This window comes from Frieseomelitta varia, unplaced genomic scaffold, assembly GCF_011392965.1.
Source record: "Frieseomelitta varia isolate USP_RPSP 00005682 unplaced genomic scaffold, Fvar_1.2 scaffold_401, whole genome shotgun sequence".
NCBI classification, from domain to species: domain Eukaryota; kingdom Metazoa; phylum Arthropoda; class Insecta; order Hymenoptera; family Apidae; genus Frieseomelitta; species Frieseomelitta varia.
In genome coordinates, this window is record NW_025110148.1 from 45,814 (window position 1) to 67,919 (window position 22,106).

The 22,106-nt window shown below is 40.1% G+C and overlaps 1 protein-coding gene across 3 annotated transcripts in view; it reads left to right on the forward strand.

Moving 5' to 3' along the window:
• Positions 1–21,866, forward strand: part of LOC122531486 (protein FAM214A) — a 48,268-nt gene extending 26,402 nt beyond the window's left edge. Inside the window, exons 1-9 of one of the 3 annotated variants that reach the window (XM_043659443.1) lie at positions 4,364–4,381; positions 13,888–14,102; positions 14,660–14,880; positions 15,136–15,358; positions 16,409–16,574; positions 17,070–19,542; positions 19,935–20,256; positions 20,744–20,943; positions 21,551–21,866. In XM_043659443.1, coding sequence (XP_043515378.1) covers positions 13,890–14,102; positions 14,660–14,880; positions 15,136–15,358; positions 16,409–16,574; positions 17,070–19,542; positions 19,935–20,256; positions 20,744–20,943; positions 21,551–21,719 — 3,987 coding nt within the window. In that variant the 5' untranslated portion in view covers positions 4,364–4,381; positions 13,888–13,889 and the 3' untranslated portion in view covers positions 21,720–21,866. Of the gene's footprint in view, positions 1–4,363; positions 4,382–5,738; positions 6,014–13,887; positions 14,103–14,659; positions 14,881–15,135; positions 15,359–16,408; positions 16,575–17,069; positions 19,543–19,934; positions 20,257–20,743; positions 20,944–21,550 lie in introns of those variants that run through there. The other 2 variants (XM_043659441.1, XM_043659442.1) reach the window with 2 other exon arrangements.
• The last annotated feature ends 240 nt before the right edge of the window (positions 21,867–22,106 follow it).

Consider the following 22,106-nt stretch of genomic DNA (forward strand, 5'->3'; position numbering starts at 1 on the left):
GCTAGTGATTTTTCATTCAGTATAATACAAGTTCAGATTGAAGTAAGTGGATCCAATCAGCGGGAGTTGATGATAATATGTATTGATAAATTTGGTAATAAATGGAGTTTTAATAAGTGATACATATTGACAAATTTGGTAACAAATGAAGTTTTAATAAGTGATACATATTGACAAATTTGGTAACAAATGAAGTTTTAATAAGTAATACATATTGACAAATTTGGTAACAAATGGAGTTTGTGGAAACAAGGTTTTATCAAACACACTTAAAACCTCGATTCTCCAACATTGAATATTCAGTATTAAAATGCGCGAGTGTTTTCGAAAGATGTCACGTTGAAATGTTTCTGCTCGCCCGCGATATATTCAGGAATATATATTCCTCGAACCAAATACTGTACTAAATGTTGCGTATAATAAGACGCAATGTGTGTACAATAAAATGGTACGTAAAAAAAGATACGGATCTTTAATTTCTTCTTCTTCAGATTCTTTAGTTTCACGTGTCGCACCTCACATGCTGTACATACACGTACAATTTCAGTGGACATTGGAAGCCCGTGATCCATGGCTGGAAACCTATTGCTGGAAGTTAATTGCCGGAGCCAGAGGGATCGGCCCGCGATGAAGGCAGATGCGTTCGAAACGGCTCGTAGCGTCCGCGCGATTTTTGTAGTCCCTTTAAATTTGTTGTGTTGTGTCACGTCCATGGGGCCGCGAGTGTGCCCGTAGTACTCTCCTCCCTGTGTTGCACGTGACGAAAGAAAACAAGGTGCAGCCGGGGCCGGTGCAGCAGGTTCGAGATTTCCTGAATGGTTAGTAAGTCTTTAAGGGGCCCGGTGCTGTTCGGCCTGGCTCTCCCCAGGAGTGGCAATCAATGGAAACGCACGGCTCCTTGTTGACAGTTCGTTTCTCGGCCCATTATTTCCCCCGTATAAGAGGGAGAACGGCCGAACGTTTTCGCAACGGGCGAAAAACGGCCAGGGACGGCGATGAATGCGAATAAAAAGTCGCGAGAATCGGTTTCATTGTCTTTGGCTACGGTTAGAGGGGAAATCGAGTTCGTCGGTGGTGGCCACCGCGTATTACGCAACTGTGTCAAACGTCCGCGATGGAATTAATTTCGTTTCGTTTCTCTTTGACTTTTCGTCTGTTTCTCCTGTCCTTCCCGGAAAATTCCTCGCGAGGAAATTCGAAGCACGAGAGACGAAAGTGTGTAAAGTCAGGATGGAGAAACGAAGGAGGGGAATGCGCGCAATGTGCTTCTTGTCAAATTTATAATTAAATATTCGTATGAAGATTAATACAAGTGCAATTACAATGTACAATGTACAATTTATACGATAGAATCGGATAGAATCCAATAATCCTTGTCTATAGTGTCATTTATAATCTACCTTCTAAGGCCTAAAAGGTCCGAGGATCCTTTGTGTTCGTTTTATGTCTTTCCTTTACAATAATTTCCAAACAATTGCCGACTTTCTTTACAATAAAACGATAGAAAAATGGAAAATTTGAAGTATTTGAAATACAGTTAACTGAATTGTGGATTTTGTTGATCTGGTAATTCTATATTTTTAGAATTGCACAGTTTAGCTGTAGAAGTATGAAGAAAACTACGCGTTGTGCAATTTATATTTAAATTTATTTCAGTATTCGCGCGAGAAGTATTGTCTTTTTATCGCTCATCTCATTTTGCGTATCATCTCGTGACTCTTCTGCACTCATGCGATCGAGAAACCTTTATCATTCCGATTCTTTTTTCAAGCCACGACTCCCCACGTCTTGCGATAAATAGCGATGTATCGCAAATGGAAAAGGATCCGCTAAAACGTCAACGGTGTTGCACAATAGTTTGACAGAGCAAGAATTTATCGCACAGTGAAAAGGAAACTCGCTCGTCGAAGAAGCGCTCGTGATTCATTCGCCATCGAATGAATAGAGACAGAGATAACTGGTTTCGAGTTTTGCGTAATGACCGTGAAACCGCGAGAGAAGTGGAAAAAGAAATTCGATGGTGACGTAGAATCGAGGAGGAACAAGCCTATCGAAGAGGGTATCGGAGTAACGTGAATGTGACAGAATTTAAAGAACGAGGTCAGTTCTCGTTATTTTTCAGATTAGTCTTAAACTTTTATTTCTTCTCGAGGCGATAACTCGAGAGTACATAACGGTGCAGTGCAAGTAGAAATGATAAGTAATCAGCTAAAATTAACCACTGTTCTACTATCTACAGTGATGTCTGTTATTTGTTAAACGCTCTGCAGTTTATTAACTCTTTTTCTTACTACGATGAAAGATAAAAATTGCAGTCGAATCTCGGCGAGAGAATCTTGGCAACTGATGAATTATTTGTTCATAAAATGATATGTAACACACACACAGCACGGTATGAAAATCAGCAGTTTTATTAATTGAACGTATAATTAGATAAATATCTCGTCATTTCTACATACATAGAGTATTTCATCGTAGCAATGAAATTTTAAAATGTTTCATATGACGCGTACATGCGTTTCCTGTGTTGGATGTCGAAATATTTTCGCGATCGATCATTATGAATCCGAGGTTCGACACAAATTTGCGAGCATTCTACTGAAATCATCCAATTATCAGTTTCGACCGATTGGTATTTTTTGATTGATCGTTGCATGAAGTTCATCACTTCCACCGAGATAAGAATTTCGAAACTTCTATCGCAAAGTGATAAAAATCGCTGGAAATTGGCAGTTGCAAGTGAAGAGTTTACGACTACTTCTGTCGCTGGCTGTGCATCAAACTGATAAATCGAGGCAGAAAAAGCAAAGACAAATAATTCAGGAGATAGTGGACATATAAAAGATTTGCTCGCAGCGGCAATCGGAGAACAACTCCTCTTCATTTTCGCATGCGTAATCATCGATCTCTTTGTCTCGGTTTGGCTTTTCCCGATGCCGCTGGAGTTCTTCAACCTCTGTGCTAGCAATTCCCTTGAAATCAGAGGGGTGAGTCGACCGTGTCTAGACGCACGCAACAACTGGCCACCCTTTTTCCTTCGAAGGACGAAGGGAGCGTAGAAAGGCTCCGTTTTACGATGCTACAGCGCCAGAGAGAGCCTCCGTTACATTTGGCCAGCTCGAGCCACGGTTTGAGAAATTGCCGGCTCCGCCAATGGCTCGAGGAGGAATCCTCGAATAAATATTTTCTCTCGGAAATTTTTCATTCGGCGTTGTGCGTGGGTTTGACCGTGGGTGAAGCCGGGCTCGATACGATATTTCAATTTTAAATTACGAGATATGTATAAAAGTATTATCAAATTATTAACCTTTTGCGCTGGAACGACGTCAAGAATTTTTTGTCCCAAAATTGCAACATTTTCTCAGTTTAGTAGTATAGTTTAGTAGTAAGTATATTCAAATGTAACCCAGGCAAAACAAATGAGTAAGTTTATTACTTCTTAATAATTTCTATCCAGTGATACCATACCGACGAGTATCGAAAGAAAAAGAAAGCAGAGACCTATTATTGTACACGGTTCGGTCACTCGTTATGGTCCGCGCGAGCCAGTTGCCAGCGCGTGGGGTTAAATCGAACGTCGTGCGTTTCTACGAGTTTCTCGTGGCGGTGAAAAAGATTTTCTTTGAACGATATTGTTCGTCAATTTACTGTTATTGTATTGTTATAACATGTAAATTACATGTATGTTCACGGTCCACTATTATTATAATACATACGTACAACGTAGATCATAAAGAACAGCACAACTTTCAATTTAACAGTATCGCGTAAATAACATGAAAACTCAACATTCCTTTTCTCATCAAACAGGAAATGGTCCTTTTCATTCTCGAATTACACGAATCTACATCACTCTAAAACAAGACTCTCGCGGAGGATAACGGACTCGCGATTTTAAGAGGCCGGAAACAGGAATATCATCGAGGCAAGCGAGAAGCAACGATGAAACAGGACTTCTCTTTTACGGTCGCCGGTGTTTTCATCGCGCGCGCGCTCAAAGCGAATCCGAATATGTATGTACCGTAGAATCAGTCGCGAAGGCTGAAAAGGGTAACGATTGCGCACCGTCTCGCGAGGCAATCCTATAAATCCTCGTGCGTCACGCGTCGACGAGCTCTCCACCACCACCGGAGAGAACCAAGAGTGAACTAGAAATGGTGATTTTCTTCTTTCAGTCACCGGAAGTCACCCAGGCATAGGAAATCAGAGGTGTCTGTTGACCGCGAAAGAGAAGGAACGTTCCCTTTGCGGAAGTGCATCGCGGGTTATGTTTGAACACCTTTTGCCTTCGACAAAACACATCGTCTCTCGCATTGTGGGAATTCTAGAGAGAGAAAAAGTGGATTTTTTACCATATCTACAGGAAGTAGATACTCCGATAGTAAGTCGCAAAAATAGCAGAGAGAAGATTTGTCAATTTCTTTCACCGACAGTTACGAGAATGATTAAAAAAGTGAAATTATTCTCCCATTCTCTCCCCGTTGAATCTTCGAACTTAACTAGCTTTTAGTTTCTTCATCTCTTGCTCTGGATTGACGTGCCACGCACGTCAAGAATTCTTCGTCCCAAAATTGCAATATTTCCTCAGTTTTATGTATATTTAAGTATAACCCAGACAAAACAGAATAATAAATTTATTACTTCTCGATAATTTCTATCCAGTGATATCGTATCACACCGACGAATTCAAGAAGAAACTGACGAATTATTGTTTTACGGTTTGGTCACTCGTTATGGTCCGCAATCAGTTGCGCAAGCGATTAACGAAAAGGAAAGCACAGTTTGTCTGAGAAACGAGAAGCAGAGCGCGCAACGAAATGAAGGAAGGAAGATCTCGAATTTTTGAGAGGAAGTGATATGAAAGCTCTGTCTCTCGTTGGTTAGATTTAGAGTTAGTCCGTTGTCGGACGTTGTAGATGGTTTATTACTCGGGATGTGCGTGTCGTGAGGCGCGGCCTTAGCGCATTGTGAGGCATGTTAACGAGCTAATTGGTAACGGGCCGGTGGCAACAGAAGACGGCCTCGTCCTGATCAATGATTTCCTTCATCGAGCGTGTAAACACCAGCGATTAGGAAGGAAAAACTGGCGGTTTTACGTACGTATTGTGCATCCGGTTGGCCGGTGATAAGCTCGTATTCCCTACGAGCTCGGACTCGCGAGCGTCGCGAGAATTCCACCCGGCTGATTTTCGCAACGCCTTTGTCCTCGTTCGAAACGATTCGCCGATTCAGTTGTCGTGCTTTGCTCGAGTTATATTGTCTTCGGTCACGAAAAGAGTTGACGCACGTCAAGTTGAACTAATTTCAGTTTCATGATTTCTTTTTCTTTTTTTTTTCTTTTTTGTTATCTATATTATATTCATAATTAATTCCGTTGATGATTAATGACGTTCTCATTTCGTTACTACGATTAACAGTAGGTGTTGGAGTTTTATACTATTAATCAAAGTCTGTTCAGATTAGATTTTTATACTATCAGTGTTAGAATGTTAATTGGATCCGATATTTAGACGTAATTAGAAGGCTCTGGTGAGTTAAGTTATTCAATTCATATATTGTTGAGTGTATCTCGCAAAAAAAAAAGAAAATATCAACGAACTTATTACTAGACTACGGATATTTAGCAATTTTTGGGAAATTCAAAGATAGAAATATCCGTAATGTACACTGCAATATTCAACACAATCATTACATTTAACAGACGACTCTTCTTCCGTCACATTCGCAAACAATGAATAAACATCGGCAGTCTGCTTATTATACAGCCGGCTGTTTCCTTGAATAATGACAGCAAAAAATAGAAAAAATGGTAATGTCGTGTGCAATGACGTATTTCTAATTCGAGGACACAGAGGAATGAAATTCATCGGTAAAAGAAGAAGAAGAAGAAGAAGAAGAAGAAGAAGAAGAAGAAGAAGAAAAAGCGGCGCAAGGTCGTTCGGAAAAGAAGTCGAAGCAGCGATGAAAAAGGAAAACACGGTGGAAACGCGATTACAGAAGGAGCTAGAGGAGAGTAAGTAGCCGTCGAAATGGCTCACGCAAGCGCGAGCGAGTTTCGAATTAATTCACTCGGTTTCTTTTCCTCGATTCTAATTACTTGTCCGGGCAGTTTCGCAAAAGTTCTCTCCGCGAGAGCGTGGCCTGGGTGGATTTCTAGCGAAAAGCTTCCGGCTCGCGGTGCAAAATGAAAGGGAAACGCGCGGCAACACGGCTCGCCTTTGTGCCATTTGCTGCTTTCAGTTAGCACCGGCGAACGACGAATAAAACAACAGCCTAGCCAGTGGATCTTCTGCATTTTTTATGGGCCGCCGTCAGCTGCCGATTCCACCGCTTTTCCTCCGTGTTCGGTGGAAAAGAAAAGAGAGCGAAGAACGGCCGAACACGCTCGTTGGATTGCGTGACATTTCTCGTCGGCGGAGGAAACGAAACAGTGAAATTATTTAATTATTAATGAAACGATAATAATGCACACGTCCCTGGTACGTAATTGCCACTCGAGTAAGGATCTTTTTACGAATATATCATGCGCGTTGTATAAAATATTTTTTTACTGGCCGAGTTTGAAGCGAATCTAGAAATACAGCGCGTGTAATAATAGAAATTAAATTAGGTGCAGAGTGTGATAGAATGTAAATAATGAAAATAATGAACGTAGACATTACGAAAGTATTTGAATCTATTATGTACCTTAGTATTCACGAAATCATCTTTTTTTTTCATGTATGCTTACTATTCTAGCATTGTACTTGGAGATATTTAATTACACGTTCATTTTCAGATTGATTTCAAACTTGACCAATGTGTGACAATCATAGTGTTGCAATGTTAAAGATATTTTATACAACGCATATGACATGTATATAAAAATTCTGCTGTCATAAATGGTTCGAATACTTTCATTGGCAAAAAAAAAAAAAAAAAAAAAAAAAAAAAAGAATAAAACGCGCTTTCTAATATAACGGCAGCGACCAGTGACTCGAGTTCAACCGCAACAAGGCGTAATGACGTCGCAGACGTAACAAATTTTACTGCCACACATTACGATGGATTATCATAGCCGGGAACTTGTAATTTCGCGTTTTATTTGCTCCCTGGCTAGCCGGATGTCGCTGATTGTAACCAATTATTTCGGCAACAACGTAGACTCAATTTACTTTCTACCGTGTGCTCTCTATTTCGCCGGAGTTGGAGAGTATCGTGTCCGTGCAACCGGTTAACCCTCCTCGCGGTGTAACAAAATGAGGGATTTAGAACGAACGATCGTTTCCTTCTGGTGTCAGGAATCGTTTACGTAATAATATTAGGAAATAGCAAGATCAGGACAGATTACAAATTACAGCTTACAGAGGATCCTTTTCCACGACTGTATAATTTTTTGTCAAACAGGATAACTAGACAATTTGTAAAATTCATTACTCGTTTGGTAACTTGTAAGAAGAATTGCAAGACGCGAGATTTGTATCTTTGACAGCTCGAAAAAAAAAAAAAGATCAAGTCGATATAAAAATTCGGATATCAATCGATTCGAGACAACAAGTCGTCCTGTTTGTCAATTTGATAATTGATCGATTAGACTGTGTATTTTTACTCAAATGTATAAAACGAGGTTCGGTTCACATGTTAAATATTATAACAAGTACTGCATTTTTCTGTTTATAACGTATAAATGTCCACAGTCTGTCGACAATAAAAATTTCCATCCATGAGAAAATATCTGCCAGAGACATCGAAACGATTTTTCACGATCGTTTCAACCGTGGATGATTCTGCATCTCGATGGGTGGAAAGTGCTCGATGTCCCTGAAATTAACATAAAGGAAAAAAGAAAATAATAATCGTCTTCGTTAATAGAATTAGTAGGCAGCCGGTAGGAAGCCGTGTAATTCTGTTAATGCGTTTACACACGCGTTTCAACCGTGAATTTCACGCTTCGTTGTACCGCGTATGCAGAAGTTAATATGCACTTTGCGTTGCCTGCGTATTTTGCGTATGCCTCGTTTCTGCCGGAGAATTCGATCGAGCATAAAGCACGATGCATTTTGTAGTGTTCATTGAACCAAAGGCGCCTGTCCGCGAGCAAAAAACGTGTCGTTATCGGGTCATAAATCGTCGAACGAACGAACGACAGTCGATCGACGACAGAGCGTATATCGGTATGCAGTACAATAACTAACAAACGACGACGAAACTGTTTTTCTCGATTATCGCACGCGTAGAAGCTCGCAGTGTTTACCTTTTATTCCAACACTGGTTCTTTCATAATCTTTATCGTTTTGGAATAGCATCGTTCGAGCTTTACACGGCCGTGGTTTGTATGTAGTATTCGCTTGTATTTGCAAAGACGATGCTGGGAAGTTGTTGGAGTTCTCTCCGTAATAGCTGGCGCATGAATCGTGATAATTGATAGCCGTTTAGTGACTGATAATGGCTGCTCGTTCGCTGCTACGTTCGACAGAAGCGTGTCTGATCTCTCGTCGAAGAAATTTCGTTATTCTAATTACAAGACTAGCAAAGTCTTGTCTCTTTCCCATTCTTCCCCAGTCTTATCTTCAAAGTGAATCTCGAATTTACCCGCTGGCTTTTCGTTCTCTGAATTTTCTAAATGATACGAGTTATTCAAGAATTGTTATTTAGAATTTATCGAGTGGATTGCAAGTAGTTCTAGCTTCTGAGAAATATTGAAAATTTCAATTTGTAACGCGAATTGCAAATCTCGTCGTTCGAAGTTTGCAACCTTTCGGTAGGCATTGTCTTTTCGAATGGTGTTTCGTTCTTCTGCGCTTCCTACTTGACTTTCTCTCTCCTCTTCTTCTCCTTTTTTTTTTTTTCTTTTCGCCATTGTTTCCAACAGCAAACGAGCCATTCTTCGAGGAGTTCCCAGGATCGAACGACGTTTATTGGAAATCGCGCGAAGGTCGACGCAATTAAGAGCGAATCCGTTGGCTCACCGACTCTCCGCGGATAAGTACGTACAAAGAGAGCCGCGAAAGTACAAAGTTTGCCCGAATAATTCTCGCCGGCTTGTTTACTCCAGGCTGGATAATACCCGGCGCCAACAGGCCGGTGTTTTCTCAGCTGGACCAACCCGGTGCATTTACACCGTGCTGCACCTCTCTCAACCAACCTCCTGCGTCGTTCGCTCGCATGTACGTATGTACACGCGTCGCAGCTTCGACCTCGGTCTTTTATTCCGTAACATCAACCCTTTACGTCGGTGAAGGTCTTCCTCGTTGGTTCTTGCTATTTTTTTTTTTTTTTTTTTTTTGTTCTTTTTTTAGATTTTTTAATTGTCTAAATTGAAGTACCAAGCACCATAAGTTTCTCGTCGTCATTTCTTTGACGTCATTGTCAACGAAGGAACCCTTTTATTCTTCGATCGCATCTTCGATCAAAACTGTACAAGTTTAGAGTATGGGAGGATCTTTTCATTTCCCGATTACCTCCGGCCCTCGATCAAGACGGCATCTTCGGAATTTCCGAACTTGGAAAGAAATACCTACTTCGATACTTCGTGTATCATCGTGGCAGTAATCTTTTTTTTTTTTTTTTTTTTTTTATTTCTCGGCGCGCACCACCGACGAAAGAGAGAGATCTCCTTTTGTTCTTTTGAAAGGAACTTGATATATTGCTGTTGGGAAGGTTGCGAATTCGCCGTCCGCTTTTCATCCTTCGATCGATCCCCGGCTTAGCTTCATCTTCGCTTCGCTCATCATCGTGCCGCTTAAAACGACCTGCGTCTGGCAGCTCTCCGACGCTGAAAAAACCACCCGCCGTTTGCCAGGAATCTGTTGGTCAACTTGCTCTGCAGGATTTACACCGGTTAATTATACAAGAAAAGACAGTGCCTGGGTGCTAACGAGATTTCACTTGCGGATTATCGGCTGCTACAGTGCATCGGGCGACGCGATTAGAAGCGGTATAAAGCAGCTACTTCTTCCAGCAAGTAAATTATTGCAAAACTTCGTGATACCATTCAAGGTGAAGAATATTCATCGTTTCGGGATCAGAGCACGGGGATCGAAGAACAATTTTTCACCGTTTGAGGCACCTACACTTGGAATACAAAGTTCGAGACTTGGGATCAATGAAATCCTTCATTTTTGGTTTAATTTAATTTATTCAAGCATAAGGAGCTTGGATACAAAATTTATATATAAATTAAATTTATTATGAAGGGCAAGGAGTATTGAGATGGTGCGAGGACGCAGGAAGGATAGGTTTGTCTCGGAATTGCTGCCTAGACTCATCAGTGGGGGCTGATGGCAGCGACCCCTTACCTCAGACGCTTATTGTTATAATTACTAGCTGGACGATCACCCATCCTAGCGGTGTTCCGCACTCCGTTTGCTTAACATCGAAGATCGTTAGACTTCGTACACAGCCATTTGTACTCGAGGGACTATAGGCCGCTACAATTAAAAAAAAACTAGATGTTAATAAATACGACAAACATTTAATTTCTAAATATATATTTATTTTTTTTATTTTGTAAAAAAAATATATATATATATACACTTTTTACCTTCGAGATAATTAAAATTATTAAAATTAATTAATTAACACTGATGCAAAAGGTACAAAATAAATTTTACTTATTTATATTTTAAAAAATTCATTTTCATTACTTTAAACCATTGATAATATTATTAATTTTTAATTATTACTAAAATATATTTTTATTATATAACTTTATTTAATTATATTATATTTAATTATATATATATATAAATTTATAAAGATTAAAGAGTTAACGTAGAATTGGAAGTGAAAGTAAAAGTATTTTCTCAAATATACGTAGCAGAGTGAATATTTATTACATTTTATTATATCATACTAATTTCACGCCAACGTCTATCAATTTATTTTTAAACTGGAGGGAATAATCTGTCAACTTGCAATTCTTATCCGTTAAGATAATCCACCCACGTCTATAGCTAATGAGCAAAGTCTACGAGGCACTGAAAGTGTTAATTGTCATCAATTAAACAACGAATCACTCCGATTCTGTTTCTTGTTTATGCATAAAACGTATCTCGGCCGAGGCCGGAGGTTGCCTCTTAATCCTAACAGCGTCTCTCAAAGGACTTCGCCAAGGGTTGCGAACTTTTTGCGCATGACACCCGAGTACGATCACCCTCGTGGAGCCCCACAAGCTCTCCCTTGTAGTACACAGACCCTCGAACATACACGCGAAAGACGCGAGTGTGAGAACCAGTGTGCCGCGCAGTTCTTTATTCAAATTCCTCATCGTGCGGGCACCAGAGTCGCAACCAGAGCTCCGACTCTCTGGCTCTCGGCAATTTTTCGCGTCGCCTAATCGCGAGTAGTAGCCCCTCCAGTGCCGGGTACGATCCTGTTCCTTTCGGTTTCTCGAATTAAGTACAGTGGTGGACGAAAGGAAGATAACGACATCGGGAAATACGATCAGCGTCAATAATTTATTGTATCAGTGGCACAATCAGTCAGATAAAACGTTCAGAGACTGCAGATTCATCTACAAATTTATATTGCATTGTATCTTTTCCAACCATCTACATCAGAATTTCGGTCGAATCTATTGATAGAGACGGTTGTTAAAAAATTGGTGCTCTAATGGAATTATTAATACTATGTCTCTGTTTCATCGAACGTATACGAAAGCATCGAGTATTGTAACTTATGAAATATCCAAGGTTTAATGGATTATTTGACACATTACAAATACGAGAGCCACGACGATCCAAACTTCTTCCAATTAATTATAAAAAGTTTTTTTTAATATAACGAAATATTTTTATTCTATTCTACTCGAAGTTCTGTTCAACGAGTTCTTCGGAGGCAGCCTCGACAGTTTAAATATTTAAAAAAAACACGATATCAAAATGAAGTAAGAATAATCTTTGAAAAGATCTAAATATTCAATTTAAAAGGAAGACTGAAAATGTCGATACGACAGAGTGGTGTATTTCGGTGCGTAGCAACGTTTCGTCAGGAATGAAAGTTTTCTGTATGAGAAAGGAACTAAACGGTCGTTGGAAGAAAGGCTCGTGAAACTCGTAGGAGCTGAAAAATCTCACTTATAAGGTATCGAGATATCGGTGTGCAGAGATATGACGGGGCAAAGCTTTCGTACGGTTTTCCCTCGTTTCTTTTTCACCTGACATCCGATCCGAGATTTCGTCGTTCCTCCTCTGCCGGTCATTATGTAAAAGTGAATACGCAGGAGGGCGATGGGCATTATTTATAACTTTGCCCCGACGCCATATGCGGCGAAAGCGACCAACCGGATTGGCTTCCTCGTCGCTTTCCTTCGGGTGTGTTTCAGCAATCGAGCGAAACAAAACGCTTTACGCCGCTCGCAAATCAAGGAAACCACGAGAAGTTATTAGAAGGCGTAACACTCGCTTTCCGCCGAAACTCGATCGTTTTTCGTGGGAGACATTTTGCAAGCCCGGCAAAAAGAGAAATAATTTCATCTTTCGCGCTGAAAGAACTATTCTGAGATTAGTTAATCCTGGCTGTTCGTCAAAACGAAAACCCACCTGAGATTGTTAACTGACATTGGAATCGAGTCAATTAAATTAAACGGAAATTTGAAACTGTCAAATAATTGTTGCAAATTCTTTCTTATTCTTCATTGAAATTCACTTGTTTATTGGAGACATTGGATGTGTAATAATTCAGGAAAATTTAGAGATTCAGTGACGAGGCCTTTAATGACTTAATAATGTTAGGAAATTTCACGATCTTGAAGAAAGCGAGAAGAAATTGTTATTGATATCTGCGTGTGATTTCTTATTTCAAACATTTGCAACATTTGCCTTAAGCTGTCGTTTAAAAATTGTTGAGTATATCAAAATCCTTTCTCTCCAATTGACTCATTTTCGATATGTTACAAAATTTTTTAAATATGAAAGAATAGCTATTGTCGCTTGCAATTATCTATTTCAGTTCCTTATTTCCATAAAAAAATCTCAAAAATTCAGTTGTATTTTCCTACTGTTAAATGGATCCTTGCAAACAATTGATTAATCACATATTCTCATTTTCGTTCTACGCTAGAAGACATTCTCAAAAATTGAAAGTACTCTCTCCTTCAATCAGAATGAAAGTAAAATCGAGAAACGACACGTTCAAGGATTGAACAATGAACGACAAGAACGCACAATGAGCGTGAAATCTTTTTTATTCGCGGTGATTCACAACGAAAAATAGAGACAATGGCGACGCGCGTCAGTCTTTCCTCTGAACGTGATCGGTTCGAGGAGCAAAGTTTGTTCTACCGATGAAGATATCGCGAGGAAAGTACCTGGACCTGGAGTTCGAAGCATGATACATCGTGGTGGCGTGTTCGAGATTGACGATAGCGATGGTCGTGCGCGAATCGTTCCAGTTTTCATTCCCCCGAGAGCAGCTCTCGAAAATATCGACGATCCTGTTGCAGTGCGTTGGAAATTGCTTCCACAGAAGGAGAATGCGCACAGGTTCGTGTTCGTGTCCAGAGTTTTCCACGTGGAAAAAACGATCATTTCAATCGTCGAACACTCCAGCAATTTATCAATTGCGTTCCCTGTCACGTCGAACGTTCGAGCGTCTTCTTTCTCGAGCGATGTTTCATTCACAGAAATACAATTATAAATATTTGTATTGTTTATTCCACGCTTATGATGTTATACACATTTTTCAATTTCTATGGAATCTAGGTGAAAAATATAAGTATCGAGATTTAAGCAGCAAGTAAATTGAGAATATTGAGAACAATTCTAATAGAAATTCCTAATTTAGTGGGTTAATAATTGTAACTGTCCGTATTATTCTGTTCCTTGATTCAAGTGGGAAATTTCATTCCTTTTTTTTTTAATTCTATATTTCTTTTACTAATGATAGAAATTTTCTGTTTTGTTGCAGGTATGCACTGCCTAGGTGCGGTGACAGGAGGCATTCCCAGCCCAAATGGGGTTGGCGGTCGGGGTGGCATTCTTAGCGTGTTCCGAGCTCTTGGAGTCCTTGTATGCGAAGGGAGGATTCAGGGCCCTCCACGTGGTTACAAAGAGGGCCCACACTGTGCAGCGCCTATGCAAACGGTGCCTAACGACCACGTGTGCGAAGAAAATAATTACTTGGTAAGGTAAACGTTCTAATCTTCTAATTTCCTTTTTCAAAATATTCTCCAAAGTGCCTTACGTTACTCTCATAATACTATTCCTATTTCTTTTTGTAACTCAGAATTGAAGCATACATTTCTTGGACATTGGGAGTGACTTTTAAATTTTTATTTTTCTTGTGCTTTAATATCTAATTAAAATTATCTTATCTGATATTTTTTTCAAGTATATATCGGAATATTTTTATGTTTCCGCTCTTTTGTGCAAAATTGTCGAAAAGAAGCAAGACTGTTCGTACAAATAATTAAAACATTAGAAATGACACCTAAATAAAAAGGATTTGTAGGAGACAGTAAAGAACAACGCTTTTTAAATTTTGTATTTCAAGAGATTTTCATTTCACTTGGGTAGAATTTTGTTTAGGATTATTTCACCATAGTGTCGTTTGTTTCGAAAATAAAATGACATCGTTATTAAAACTTTTCAATCCTATGTATTAAAGACGTAGCTGAAATTTCTGTCTAGGAAATGATTTTTTTCATTTGTCTCTTTCTGTCTTCGCGTAATTTGCGCAGTGCGATCGGTATCTTGTGCTGGTTCGAGAGATCGCGGACCGTGTCGCAATTGGTTCGTTCCTGTGCATCGAGGTAGTGTTGTGCAGCGACTGTCCATGCGGTTTGACCAAATCTATGAGCAAGAATCCGATCTGCACCGTGCCGTCCTTATCAATCTCACCATGGCAACAAGCTTCGGAGATTCTATTGGAGTACTGGTGTGTCTGCGTCGTTCCCAGCAAGTAAGCTATTCTACACCATTGATAGTTTTCTGACTGAATTTTCATCGAGAAAATATTCGAAGAAAGTCACAGTAATTGTTTGTTTTCTGAAAGTTTCTCTCGAATTTTTGTTTTATCCATTACTGTACCCTATAATTCCCACATATATTTTAATTATAATCGATGAAATTTATACAAGTATCTTTATCACATATTTATATCAGAATTATTACAAGAATTTTGTGTGATCATCTATCTTTTATTAATAATCCACAGAGGTCCAGAGACGATGAATTTCTATGGATTATATCAGGCAGTTCGTTCACGACTTCACTTCAGCCAGGTCGCCGCTTGGTGGTCCCGGAGCAACGGCACCGATCCCAGTTACATCACGACGAGGGTGGTGCCGTATAACGAGGATAATCTGAGAAAATTCCGGGAATCTCCAGTGGAGCACACGTTCCCCTTAGCTGGCCAGGGCGATGGAAATTCCATAAAAGTAATGAAATTGATCTTTATCCTTTATCAATATATTTCGATATCCTTCTCCTCCACTTAAATCTAAGAATATTGTCGAGGGTCGAATTTGATCTAATAGTATATTTCTTTATTAGCTACTTTTAAATTAAATAAATTTATCTTTCCAAAATTGTATGTACATACAGGTATCGTGATAAAGAGAAGTTTTTAATAGATAAGTAGGAAGAAAATGCAAAATATACTTCAGAACTAATTAACTACTTTCATCAATATTTAATAAGTCTCATCATCAAGGTAAGTAGACTGTGGATTTCTATACAAATTCATATTTTTAAGAATATAATAATATTTCAAGGAATAGAATTTATATTAATATATACTAACTGCACTTTATTTAATTGTAATATTTTAATTCTACTGAAAAACTCATGAAATTTAATTTTTATAATAAAAGAATATAACAAAAATAGAACTTCGGTGGATTACTCTACAGAAAGCACTGTACTTTTAATATTTTCTACATTTTCTCCCATACTAGCGTTTCAAGCTTCTTCTAAAAAAAACATTAATAAATCCGCCGTCTAGTTACAACTCGAAAATTATGTTTCTTGTATTGTATCACTTTTGTCCCAGATATTTAATAATCCTATATTCATCGACCTCGTCTGATCTGGTCTGTTAATATCATCCTCACCCATTATTCGTTCTGTGATCATTCTGTCTCGCGTTTGAAATGTATCTACGTTCGGATGAAGATAGATGCGCTTAATCGATCCCACGGATTCTCTGGCAAACAGCAGCTCGCCAGGAACGCTCGAAACGACGCGTTTGACTCGCGATAAACACGAGGTCAATGTTCCTCGAACTGTCCATGTAATTCGCATGGTGGTTCCCACTCTCGCCGAGTATACCTTGCACGGTTCTATTTTGGTGGCTCGAGGACACTAACGAATGCCTACTTTTAACCATGCAGATGAGTCACCGAGTCCGGCTACCGAATTCTCTCTCGTTGCGAGTACCGCGACTGCAATCTAATGGAGCTGAAGAGGAAATCTCGTGTGAATTTTAGGTCACCGTGTGGGCATTGCCGAGGATGGAGGAGGTGCCGATTCTCACCTGCCCGTTGCACCCGATCAAAGAGAAGGACGAGGAGGGTGTCGCGAGGGCTTTGACACCGACCAAGGCTATCCCGGTTCCAACCGCCGCACAAAATCCCGAAGGCCTCGTTTTGCCTGGTAATGAGGGGAACACGGGATCGATCAGCGTGATATTTCAACATTCGAGTCCCTCTCTCTCTCTCTCTTTCTTTCTTTCTCTGTATGTTCATGTGTACATGCGTGTATAATATTTCGGTACTCGTGAAGTACCATGTTTTTCTTTTTCCATTCGTTGCGTTTGCTCAAGGGAAAAATTGTTCCTTTGAAATTTTCTGTTAGCATGGATAATACATATTTGCAAGATTTCTTTCACTTGTCATTGTTTCAAACAACTGGTATTGTTCTATTTCTATTTTATTCTTTTTCAGTTGCACGCTACGTATCAATTCTCTTTCCGATGCTTCAGAAATTTTTGTCTTAATTAAATTAATAATTTAATGAGTTTTATACAAAGTAACCGCTGTTTTTGTTATATTTTTGAATCGTAAATTAGCCGATGCTCGAAAAGAAACCTCTCCCAAAATTCTCAAACTGAAACGTGTCTCGAAATCAAGTATATTTTCTCCGGAACAGCTTTGGTTGACGACAGACTGCAAACACCTTGCAACAAACCTGGAAAGCACCACTGTCCCTGCGACGAGGAGGACGTTCCACCGCCATCGCCGGCGATTCCACGACAGAATCGCGAGAGGAAACGTCGCCGATCCCTTCCCTGCGGTCCAACAGACGCCAACATCTGCGTGACAGTCCAGCCGATGCCTCTGCCCTCGGTACAGGAGAGCGTAACTCAAGAATCGAACAAAGATAGCCACAGCTCCAGCTACCCGAAATGTTCCTTCGAGATCACGAACAATCGCGGCGTTAAATGCCTGCAGAATCAGTACTGCAAATTGGAAGAGAACAGTATCAAAAACAGGAAGAATCTGAACTCGGACAATCTGGAGCGGTGTTTCAAGACGCAGCTGAACATCGACAGCCGAGAAGGGAACCTGAAGAAAAGGTACAAACGAACGATCGACGACCCTGAATCAAAGTCGAACTGCAAGGAGAAACAGTGCAATCTGGAGAAGAAGCAGAAAGACGCAGAGATGAAACCCGCAGAGAAGAACGGGTTGTTCGAGAATCTAATTCAACCGTTTAATTCGTCGTTGCCGTGGTCCTTCGTCGAATCTTGGAACAACAGCAATGCGAACGGGAAGTGCGCTTTCCAGAGTTTACGTGGCAACAGGGAGGCATACTTCAACGACTCCGAGAGAAACTGTAAACCGCCAGTGAACAAGGATTCGAGCCTTGTGATCAATCCCTTTAGGCAACCCAGTCCTTTCCACGAGTCAAATCCAGGCCCCTCGACGAATAATCGTTTGAAGCAGGATTCGATGAACACCACCTGTATGGTACATCAGAGCTGTGTCAAGTCGTCGAACAAGCTGTCGAATCCAGAAACAGTATTGCCTGGACGGGAAGCTTTGGACGTGGACTTGAACAGGAGCGCAAACAACAAAGGGCGATGCAGCAAGGATCTGAGTCAATTGATATCGAAGCTGTCGTTTCCTGATGACAAGGAGAGAACGAAGGAGGAGGGTGGCTTCTTGGATTGGTTCAGTAAAGTTCCCGGACGTGTTCTCGGTGTGACGCCGAACAACAGTTACGCGGAGAGCAAGGTGAAAGCCACGAATCTAAAAGCTCAGGAGCAGCACGGAAACGAGGTGAGATTCAAGAATTGCAACTTGGAGTTGAGTCAACAGGAGTTCGACGAAGTTCTGGCTGTTTTGAGAGCTAGGACACCGTCTGAGCGTAAGAGGACGAGCATCAGGACGGTGAAAAGGCGAGAGAGGTTGGAAAAAGCAACGGAGAACAGTTCGGACAAGTTGGTGGCGAAGTTCGTGAGTTCGGAGAGCAACGAGTGCTCCACGAATAATATAGTGAATCGTGCGAAGCCTTGCGAGGGTTGTAATCACAAATTGTGCAGGAAGAACGATCAACAGGCTTTGGAGAAGGTCAGCTTCGTCGACATCTACGGTAACAAGAACATCTATAACCCGCAGAAACGCGAGAAATTGGAAGGCGACGGATCGAACGAGGATCTACAGTCGACGAAATGTAACAACACCGAGAAACGAACGAACGACACGGTGGACTGCTTACAGAACGTCTCGAACAAGGCGGACATACTCTTGGGAGCGATTTTGCGAACCACCAAGGACCGAGGAGCCCAGTCAGAGGTCCCCAATGAGGCCAAGTCGAGGCTCGCGTTACCAATGACCAGCAACGAGGTAGAAACTAACCAGAACAACGTTACCGGTGATGATAAAAGTCACGAACAGAAACTGTCTCAGGAAGACGAGAAGTTTCTGCCGATGGCATTCAACAAGAGGTTCAATCGGTTTCGACAGTTGTTCAAGAAGGAGCAAGAGAAGAAGTTAACCGAGGACGTTCCGCAAGACGTGGTCCAACAGACAAGTCAACGTTCATTCTCGTACAACAACGTCCACCCCAACCTGCACGATCCAAGGAACCTTCGCGACAGCAAAGTGAAGAGAAGGTTAGACTTTTCGAATTTCGCTGAAGAGACGGAGAAGCGAGACGCGAGCCCCGATCCTTCAGAGCTTAGTACAAATGGCGCACATCAAAACTCACGAATCTATAGTACAAATTACAAGGAGTCTAGCTGCGACTACGACAAGGTCGAGACGTCCAAGTGGCAAAGTAGATTGCATAGTATAAACGATGAGGATAGTATAGCCGAGCACGAGGAGGAGGAAGACGAGACTCTGTCGAAACCTTGCAAGGATTCGAGTGTTTGTAAGAAGACTCGAAACCACCTCGGTAAAGACAATGCGGTGACAGAGGAGGATGAAACGGTGGACAAGGCTGTACCGACTGCCATCGAACAAGAAAGATTTCGGCGATCGTTGGAGAATGCAGCCTCGATGGTGTTTCACAGTAGAACCGGCTTACCACTAACATCCAGCCCAGCTCCGTTGAGAAGAGGCAGCTGTTGTTTCGATTACGATAGCAGTCTAAATTCTGTCTCCTCGAAAAGAAGGTATGGATCGAAGCTATTGATAGAAAGTGTGATAAACCAGATTTAGAGTTTAATATCTTATCAGTTTATAAAATACACGTAACAGTTCAAATGTATATTAGGCAACTGGATATTCATATTCTTAATGTACTTGCCTTTCGTAATTCTCAAGTAGACTATTTGCAGTCTTTTCTAATTTTAAATTAATAATTGTATCATGTGTTGATAAAATTTTATTTCCACTTATTAATTTGATATAAATTAAACCGTAAACTAAACTTGAAATTCCACTTTATATTTTTTAACATAAATGATGAAAATCTCAAATGAAATTTTGATTATAGATTTTGATTGTAACCACTAAATATAGAATTTTAATTGTAACCACTTGTTAATACATTTCTTTATTGCAGTGCTCTATTCGAACTAAACACACCACCAAGCCCAGGTGCAGTGTCTCTGGAAGAAACTGACAGAGAAACCGAGAATGCTGGCGAAGGGGAGGAGACACCGAAAAGACGATCGACTTCTCGCAGTAGACCACAGAGTCATGCTCTTTTAGGCAGCTTCGAGGAATCAGCTTTGAATGGTAGACTGGAACCTGTGTCAACCGTTCATGGTTTCACGGCGGAACTAGGTGCCAGTGGTTCATTCTGTCCAAAACATCGAAAGCTTCCAGTCACTGTGTTCTTCTATACGCTCGGCGACAATGATAAAGTTTCTACGCCCTATCTCGTACGTACACTTGTATCCTTTTACTTCTGTTTTACTATATGTATGTATATATATATATATATATATATATTTTTTATTAAAAGAAATCTTTTGTTGTTATTGTTATTTTTGTTTGAATCACGTATTAAGTTGATGCAGTTGAAGTTGGACTTTGTTAATTACCAAAGAAATTTATAATAAAAATATGGGAACCTTATTAATGAATGATTAAAATTTCATTGGGAAGACGTACTCGGGAAATTATATTTGACGTTCGGGGAAAATTAAAGACATCTTTCGTTCCACTTTAACAATCTTTTAATACATATATTCCAAAGATAAATTTTGAAATTTGTCAATTGGAAAATGTATGTTAAATCATCTAAAAATAATTAATTCTCAATATATTAAATGTTCGATGTCTTACATTTCTCATATGCATTAACTTAATATTTAGAAGTGTAACACGGAGCATTGATGAAACGAATTCCTGTTACTTTTTGCCTAGGCACATATTAATTTGGGCAAAAAGGGCTACCAAGTACCAAGGAGCGGTACTATTCAAGTAACGCTTCTCAATCCTTTGGGTACAGTCGTTAAGATGTTCGTAGTACTATACGATCTTTCTGATATGCCACCACGATCTCATACTTTTTTACGTCAGAGAACTCTTCGGGACAAAACACTACGCTACCTCGTACATCTTAGGTGTGTACATCTCTGTTTCTATTAGAGACGTTGAATTTTGTTCATTTTGTAAAACTCTGAAATTTTTATTAAAACGTACGATAATGTCGTACTCTGTGGTTAATTAAAGTTTCAAAGTTCACGATCAGTGTTCCTAACAATAATCGAGGCTTCCTTTTATCGAAATGGAGAGAGAATACAGATGGTGAATATTGTAAAATTCAGTATAGTAATATAGATATCTGGACCCTCTTAGGTAATTCGATTAGATTAGATTAATATTGTCAATGAAATATTACGAGTTATCATTTTAGTTAGCAATCTGTGGTATTAATGAATTTTATAGATTATTGAATTATCTTGCTTTAGATATAAATTCTATAATTCTGAAAAAAAAAAATATCTACAATCCCAACTCGTTGGTATTATTAATCTCAAGATCGGTATAAGAAATCCGTGGAAGCCACGATTATTGCTTTATATCTTGTTCTTAGATAATCCTTCTTTCTGTGAAAATTTTTGCTTTTCCGTTGCATTTTTCCAGAATTGATTTTTAGCTTCGTACTTGTCCGTATGCAACTCGAGAGCCTCTGTTGGAAAAATTAAAAACCAACTGATTTCCTTTCAGATTTATGTCCGGTAAGTCTGGCCGGATTTATTTGCATACGGACATTCGTATGATCATCTGTCGCAAGTCAGACGTTGACACGGCGTCAGATTTCGGGTCAGAGCCACCGAAGGAACTACGAAGCTACATCCACGGCCCTACGAACCCGAAATTTTCGCCAAGGTGCTGAGCCATGTGGCTCTTTCCATGGGGTTGCTGTCAGTCACTCCGCTCGCCTAGCCCCCTTCGCGCAGAGGTTTAACAAAGATCAATTTTTTTTCTGAGATTTCCTCAGTCACGCCAACTTACGTAAAAAAAAAAAAAAAAAAAAAAAAATTCGTAAAAAAAAAAAAAAAAAAATAAAGAAGAGAAAGAAGCATTTGTAAAAAGGTGGAAGAGAAAGAGAATATTCGGCTAAACGTGAGAGAGAATAGGAGAAAAGGGAGAGAACTCGCTCGTCGGATCGCGAGCTCCGCCTGCTTGAAGCACGCACAAGAGCAAACGAAGGGGGTGAGAGCTTTGAGATAAAGGAGGCGAAGTATTCGGGAACGAGTTCATTCAGACCTGAATAAACACG